We start from the raw sequence: 7,756 nt of genomic DNA on the forward strand, positions 1-7,756 counted from the left end.
GGAAGCTGGGGGTCCCATCCCCCATGCTCCAAGCACAGAACTGGTGCTCAGGCTCCCCTAACGGGGTCTAAGAAGAAAAGCCAGATCCAAATGTCCCCTCTGCCCACTCCCCGTCTGTCCATCCCAGCCACATGTGTAAGGAAGAGCAAAGCTGAAACAGAGGAAGCAGAAAGGAGGGGAGAGAAACAAAGATAGGGAGTTAGAGGGGCCCTGAAGAGCTCTGAGAAGCCAAGTGACCAAATTAGTCTAGGGTGTAGGGTTTCCCAGCTTCTGAAGTCAGCACACAGTGGGAGCTGAGACAGGCCACAGTTGACATAATCCCAGGCCAATCCTGAGCTCAGCTTGCAGCCCAGAGCTGCAAATCTAATTGCAACACTCCCATGCCAGGGTAGGTGTTGCCTGGAGCCAATATGAACCCATAGCCAAAATCCAGGCATAGCTGAGGCAAGATAATAGAAATGAGAGCTTTGTGGGGGGTGGGAACAAGACCCTGAGGTCTCAATGGGAAAGAAGTAGGAAGGTGAACAGATGCAGGCCGGCGGATGAAGGGCCTGCAGGGCCAGACCATCCACCCTGACTCAACCCGGCAGGCCTCTGAGGGGTCCCAAATTCACCAAACAGACTCTCCCACCTCTGCACAATAGCACCTGGGTGGAAGCTGCTTTGTCTGCATTCCCCCAGACCCAGTTTTACAGATGGGGAAGGTTAAGTCACAAGAAAGGCCAATGTCAGAAAACTAGAACATGACCCGAGATCCTCTTCTGCTTCATAAAGTAAGGCCACTGCCTCTCTAATGCAGACTTAAAAGAGCAGATTAAATGTGACCTCGGATGAGATCAGCACAGCACATCCCAAGGATCTCTGCAGCCACCACCAGAACACCCTGGGGCAGACAGATCTTTTGACACTAGCAGCCCCCTCTTCAGTACCTGGACATCTGCCCACTGAGAAGACACAAAAGCTGCTGTCAAATGTCTCCAAAAGACTTACCACTTGTGGCTTGCTACAGCACTTGTTGGCTGGGACAGGCTCATCTGGAGCTCTGGCAGCCCCAAAGGGCTTGGTCTCAGCAGACGGTGGTGCAGAGGGAGGCAAGGGTAACTCCACAGGATCCGGGGCGGGAACGTCACCGGAGTGAAGGGTCAGCATGTACTTCTTAGTGGCCTCTTCAAGTGATGGTGCCTGCAATGCGGGCAGAGCTCTAGCAGGGAAGCCCACAGGCTCTGGTCCCACAGAAGTCGCAGGCTCAGGCACCACAATAGGTGTGAAGGTAGCGGGCACACTGGCATGGCGAACATGTTTGGAGGAAGACTGGATCTGTGTCAGGCTACCAGTTTGGTTCTGGTTGTCCTCCGCTCTCCGGAGCTCCTGGTGACTGCTCCGGACTGGGCGCTTCTTGGAACCTCGGCAGGTGAGCCGAGGGGAGAGAACATTGGCCAGTTTGGGGTCAAGACGGACTAAGTCATGGTGGGCAGTAGAGGAGGCAGGTGGGGCAGGGAGGGCCCTCTCCGACTGTGCCCTGCCCCTGGCAGGACCAGGGTCTTCTGGCTCCACCCAATGCTCTGCAAGAATAGGTTCACTGCTGGATGGAGGCAGCATGGTTTCCACTTCTCGAATGGGCTCCCCTCCTGGGCCCTCAAATTCAGGACCAGTCAGCTCCCCACGGCGACTAGGGTCACTCAGAGATTTCTTCTTAGGGGTCTTGCCAGCAATCCTGTCTTCTCCCATACGCCCCAAGGCACCAGGTTCCTGAACAATACTCTGAATGACTTCCTGATAGTCTTTGTTCTCTTCACTAACCACAGACCAGTCACTGAGGCCACTGGTCAGGCCCTCATCTATAGTTGGGGTCGCTGGAAGCCCTGTCTTAGAGCTCAGCGAGCCCAGAAGGTTGCTGTCCACAGAGAACCCAGAGGGCTCCTCAGAGGTGGCAACCTGGTGACGCTGTGGAATAGGATCACTCAAGGATCTGTAGGCCTCGCTTGCCTCCCCGTTGCTTAGTTCAGTTCCACTAGGACCCGAGGGTAGGAGTTTGCGTCTCCTGCGGAGGGCACCTGGTGTTGGAGGGTTCTCAGGAGACACAAGAGCCCTCCCACCCAGACTGTCTTCTGTCCCAGATCCACGGTTTGTCTGAGTTGAGGTTGAGGAAAGAGGTCGCCATACCCCTGCAGGATCTAGGCTGCAAAAGGCAGCACGAAGAGGCTCCGGGTCTGCCCCAATGCCTTCATCTGTCAGGCTGGACTCCGCGCCAGAGAGCTCCTCCTGAGACCGCTGCCCTTGGGTCATGTCACCCGTCCAATCAGGGCTTCTAGGACTGACATAGCTTCCATCATCCTGCTGTGCACCCATGCGCTGTATCTTCTCAAAAACCTGACGGGCCTCCTGCACATACTGATCCTGGACCACGAGTGTCAATGGGTCCTCCTCTGCCCCAGGGCCTGCCAGTAGGAGCTCTGAGGAGCTGGGCTTCAAGGCACTGGTGCGGAGCACTCTTCCGGCCATGGGCTTCTCTGAGCAGCTGAATGACTTTGCCCTGCGCAGGGTAGCTGTCAGGTCCTTGAGGGTGGGTCGAGTGGTGAGTGATGCTGGACTTTGGGACGGTAAGGACTCAAGTTGCTCCACTGGCCTATCCACTGATGGTGAGTCTCTGCTGTCTAGGGGGCTATTCCCAGGGCTGCCGCTGGGCTTTCGAACCCTTAGCTCTGAAAGGTCTGAACGCAGAAAACTCAGCAGCGTCAGGGTCTCGGAGGCGATATCTGGATTTGAGAGTGACTTGCGCTGTCGGTTCTTATCTAGCTCCAATCCTCCATCTCTCGGTGGCCTGGTGGTGCCTACAGGTCCCTTACTGCGGGACCTAGTCTGGGGACGCAGAAGGAGCCCTTCTCCGGTTCCAAAACTTGGGGAGCGGTACACTCCCCAGCTCACAGAACTGCGGCTAGACCATAGCTCATCATCCTTGAGGGTCTCAGTACTAGAATAGCGACTACTACCTCGGGAACCACCCGGGCTGGCCAGGTACGCAGGAAAGCTCACCTTAGCCACACGGAAAGGTGCTCCCCCAGTGTCAGACATAGGCCTTAAGCTCTCTTGGGGACCTGGAACGTAATGCTGCGTGCCAGTACCCCACTCCCGGAGTGCCTCTTCCATAGAGGTTCTTGGAGACCTCGGAGTTTCGAGGCTCTTGACACCCCCTGCTGATCCCAAACCGCCCGAATTTAGCTCGCCACTGTCCTGGCTACAGCCATGAACCAATAGAGAGCTTCCAGGCCTGAACCCTCTCCTTTTCCAGCGACGGCCATCCTCACCGTCTGCGTCTTCGTCACTGCCCGAAGAGTGGCCGCCGAGGTAAGCTGAACTCTGAGGCCCAAGTTGTGGCTGCGGTCCCTCCTCTTCCTCCTCGCTGGAACTAGCACCCTGGCTGCGGCTGACAGGATAGGAGGAGGTAATGGAGGAGGAGGCGGAGGTCCGGGCCCCGGCCTGCGGTTGAGAGAAGCTATGCCAAGAATGTAAACCATCCGCTGGACGCAGCGCTCGCTCCTGTTGCTGCTGCTGCCGACGTCGCCACCCCTCGATCCCCGGCCCGGACAGCGGCACCGCCGAATGCAGGCCACCCAGAGGGAAGCACGTACGAGGAGGTGGCGTCGGAGGCTGCCGGGGCTCGCGAACTGGGGGCTCCCACGAAGCTCCGTTGGGGCTGTTCGTTCCCAGGGCCTCAGAGTCCACACTGGGTCGCCTGGAGCTCGGGCCGCCAAAGAGTTTGCGCATCTCGGTGACGCTGGGCCAGGCCCCACGGTCAGTGCTTTCAGGGGCTTCTTCTGTCGTGCCAGGGTAGCAACCCTCGTCCCGAGTACCAGCGGAATCGTCGTCCAAACGCACCGCGTCGAAGCGCCGGGACAGCTGGCGCACCGATGGCGAGAGGCTGCGGAGCGGGCGCGGCTGCGCGGGGGCGGCCGGGTGCCCCGACGCCAGCTTGGACACGCGCCGGGAGGGCTGGCCCGGGACTGCTGCAGCTGGCCGGCACGAAGCTCGGCGCCGTAACTCAGGGGTGTCTGCGTCCTCTTCTTCCCTCGGCCCCGGTCCGCCGCTCCAGCGCTCCAGCAGTTTGAACGAGACGCTGCGATAAAGTGCGGGCCGAGGTGACCCTTCCGCCATCACTCCGGGGGGGCTGGCCTCGGGGCCCCGCGGCCACCCCCCCCCCTTGCAGCCCCGCTCCGAGGGCCCGCAGGGGCCACTGTCCGAGAGCCTGGATCCGGCACCCACGGCGTGCGGCGGCTGGATAGGAGGGTGCGGAGAACTAAGCAGAGGTTTATCAATCGAGGATCAAGTTTCTGCGGCTGCGGACAGCAGCGGCTTCATCCTGGGCGGCCCCTCTCGCCCCAGCTGCGACCCCAGGCCCAGCCCTTGCCTCTGCGGGAGCAGACAGGGGCATCGCGGCCCGGCCGGCGAGGGGCCAAGGCTTGCTTCCTGCTCACAAAGTCCGACTGCAAAGCCCGGCGGCGGGCCTGCCTCTCCCCCCCACCTCCACAAGCTCCCGCTCCAGCTCCCTCTCCCTCCCCCTAGACTGCTCGCTCTCTGCCCCCTTTTGTTGCAAATAAACTTTGAGGCGGAGGAAAGGGGGCGGGGGGCGGGGCCTGGCGCCTGGCGCCTAAAAGAGGGGGTGGTCTCCGGGAGCGCGCGCGGCTGGGAACACTGTGGGGGAAGGGAATCGGGGAGGAGCCGAAGGAGAAACGAGATGATTGAACATTTGTAGACTTAAACGACCCTCTAGAGGATTCCATCGGGAAAGCTGCGGGCTGATCCTCCCCGGGGACTCGTTCGGATACACGGGAGCTCAGAGAGTGGACAACTCCGCAGAACGCAGTTCAGCCTCTTTCACGGGGAACCTTTGCAAGAGGGGCTCCAACATGGCAACCCAAGAAGCACAGACTCTAGTACACACCGATACTCAGGTACACGCAGAAACTCTTCTGGCCGGGAAAGAGGTGGGACCCAGGGAGACGTGGGCGGGGCAGGCCCTCCCGAGAGCTCGAGGCGCCCCACCTTGCTCAGACCACGCCCATTACCCACCCTTCAGCGGCGAATCCGGCTGCACCACGCCCATGTTCCGCCCCGCGCTCAAACGCTCCACCTATATCCCACCTCCCTGTGGCCTGTCCATCTCTGACAGTCCCTTAACCCACCCAATGCTATTCTAGAATTCCCACCTCTCAAGACTACTACACATAACTCCCCCCTCCATTTTCCTAAGTGCCACGCCCCGCACCTACCCTTTAAATCCTGGCAGCGCTTATCTCTACACCCCGCCTCCCCCTTCTCCCTGCGGTCGGGGTACGTGGCTTTTGCGCCCTCTGCGGGCCGGATTCTCCGCTCCTTCCAAGCTCTGTAGAGATAAAACCTCATCCAGAGTTAGGAAGGTTTGTTTCACTTGCTTTCAGGCGTTCCCCGGCCCCCCTACTTTGCAAAGCACTCTGCCCTTTCTGCACAAAAGGAGTTGGACGGGAACGCCCTCAAACCACCAAACCTATACTCCTACCTGCGGCTGCTCCACCCTCCGCCCTCCAGACCAGGAAGGTGTAGGTCTCTATTGCTTCAACAATGATCTACCCTAGAACTTCCCTCCTACCTCTGCTGCAGTCTGGCAAGTCTAAAATTGTTTTGGTTGTTTTGGTTACTGGGGCGTCAACTTCTTCCCACCCTTATCTGCTTCAACAGAAGCAGGTCTCTCTTTGCACAGACGGTTTAAATGTAGGACTCTACATCTAAATGAGTGAGAATATATGGACTGCCTAGGACGTACGGGCAATATTTTATGTATTTTATTTAATTCTCAAGCTACCCTTCTTGGGGATAAATGCTATTGAAGAAGTAATAATGGCATTGCAGAAGTCGGAGGGAAAGGGCAGCTCAAATGTGTGGCTCAGATTCAGACTTTAAGGACTGCAATCCTCACACTCCTTCAGAAAGCTTTCCCTGGCTTCAGATCTTGATGGAGAAGGAGGGTCTGTCCCCAGCAGCTCAGCCTCTCTGTCAGTGGGCTGTAGGCAGAGCTCAGCCTCCTTGGGAACAGAAGACAAACTCCTTCAGCTCTGTTATGTGGAAGCCCTATTCCTCCCACGCTTGCCTCATAAGCAGTTAAGGTCAATGGTGCTGGCTTTACCCAACCAACCCCAAGGCCGTATCAGCACTCAGATACTCAGCGGCAGTAACAATGTGGAGAGAGCAGAATGCTGGCTGAGGAATAAGGGAGGGCCGCTTTTAGCAGGACCCTAGGAGCACTTGCTGCTCAGACAACCTCAGGGTAAGAAGCTATTCATCTTTCTTCTGGACCGCCCAGGTGTGGAGACCACCCTTCTGAGTTGAGATCAGCCTTCTCCTGCTATTCCCTTACCCAATTTTATCTCAGTTCTGCCTCAAAGGGTATGTGGGGTAAATCTTGTCCTCACCATTGGCAAATTAGTGGGCAAGGAAGAGATCCCTGCCAGGTCTGTGCCTCTCTGCTCTACCTTGCTTGGTGATAATGAATAAACCTCCATGCTTCTCTGGGCCTCAACTGCCTTTGGGTCAGGTTTCCCCCAAACAAGTTCAGGTGTGTATGGAGTCACTGAACCCCTCCATAATGACGGTTCCTATGGCGTGATGTGTTCTTTTCTTTTGTTGTATGGGATCAGTCCTAGACCTTTGGGAATGCTTGGTAGTCACTCTCCGGCCCATCAGCAGCCCCGTCTCTGGAGTGTGTGCTTTTCCAGGCCTACACACTGGGAAATCTTGCCTGCGGGACCCTTCTGAGACAGGTCTTCATCCCATGAATGGGCAAGCTGATGGAGAGAAATGGAGACTCAAACCACAGGCCCTGCCACCTTTATTTGGCTATAGTACGCTAGCCTGGCCTCTGGCCCCACTTGTGAGAACAGAGAATATTTAAGGATCTTGGCTAGGTAGAGTGGCATCTTACTCCGGACTCTTTTTATTTTGCTTTATGTGTATGGGAGTTTTTGCTTGCCTGTATGTGTCCCGGGTTTCTTGGAGCTGGAGTTATGGAGAATTGTAAGATGCCATGAGGGTGTCTGTGACCCGAGGCCTCTCATCTGTGAAGAATGGATGGGCACCCTGGCTAGTCGCTCACTCCGCAGGTAACCCTTGGAGGTCAGAGCTGTAGAAGTCCTTGGGAAAAATCAGTATGGAAAGGCTGCATGGCCAAGGTCATCTGCAGGATGAACCTTGGAAAGGAGCTACCTGAAGGGGAGAGCTGGCTTCAGACTCCTTTCCAAAGCTAAACGATCTCTCAGACACTACCTGTACCCCCATATTAGACCTAGAGTGGATAGGATTTATTAGTTTGCATCTCTTGTTCAGTTTACTTTCTCATCAGTTGCTCGGTTGACTCTTACCAAAAAACAAAATAGCCAGGGTCTTTATAGTAACTTTGTCTCATTCCTGTGTCCCACCACTGAGGGACAGCCTCGGACCATCTAAGATCTGTGCTAATCAGCATTCATAGTGTCTCTCTCTCTCTCTCTCTCTCTCTCTCTCTCTCTCTCTCTTTCTCTGTGTGTGTGTGTGTGTAAATGTCTCTGTGTGTGTGTGTGTAAATGTCTCTCTGTGTGTATCTCTCTGTCTCTGTCTCTCTCTCTGAATGTATGTATGTGTTGCTAGGATTGGACCCTGAACCTCAGTCATACTATACAAGTTCTATACCACTGAACTATATCCCCGGCACATGTCTTCTCCCCCTTTTTGAGACAGGGTTCTAGTAAGT

At 56.4% G+C, this 7,756-nt stretch overlaps 1 protein-coding gene across 1 annotated transcript in view; it reads right to left on the reverse strand.

Annotated features, from left to right (window-relative positions):
- Arhgef17 (Rho guanine nucleotide exchange factor 17) overlaps positions 1-4,544 on the reverse strand; it is a 57,444-nt gene extending 52,900 nt beyond the window's left edge. Inside the window, exon 1 of the mRNA XM_038339155.1 lies at positions 991-4,544. Within this exon, the coding sequence (XP_038195083.1) occupies positions 991-4,152 (3,162 nt within the window). The 5' untranslated portion in view covers positions 4,153-4,544. The remainder of the gene's footprint in view (positions 1-990) is intronic.
- Positions 4,545-7,756: the final 3,212 nt, after the last annotated feature.

This window comes from Arvicola amphibius, chromosome 1 (genome assembly GCF_903992535.2).
Source record: "Arvicola amphibius chromosome 1, mArvAmp1.2, whole genome shotgun sequence".
Taxonomy (NCBI): domain Eukaryota; kingdom Metazoa; phylum Chordata; class Mammalia; order Rodentia; family Cricetidae; genus Arvicola; species Arvicola amphibius.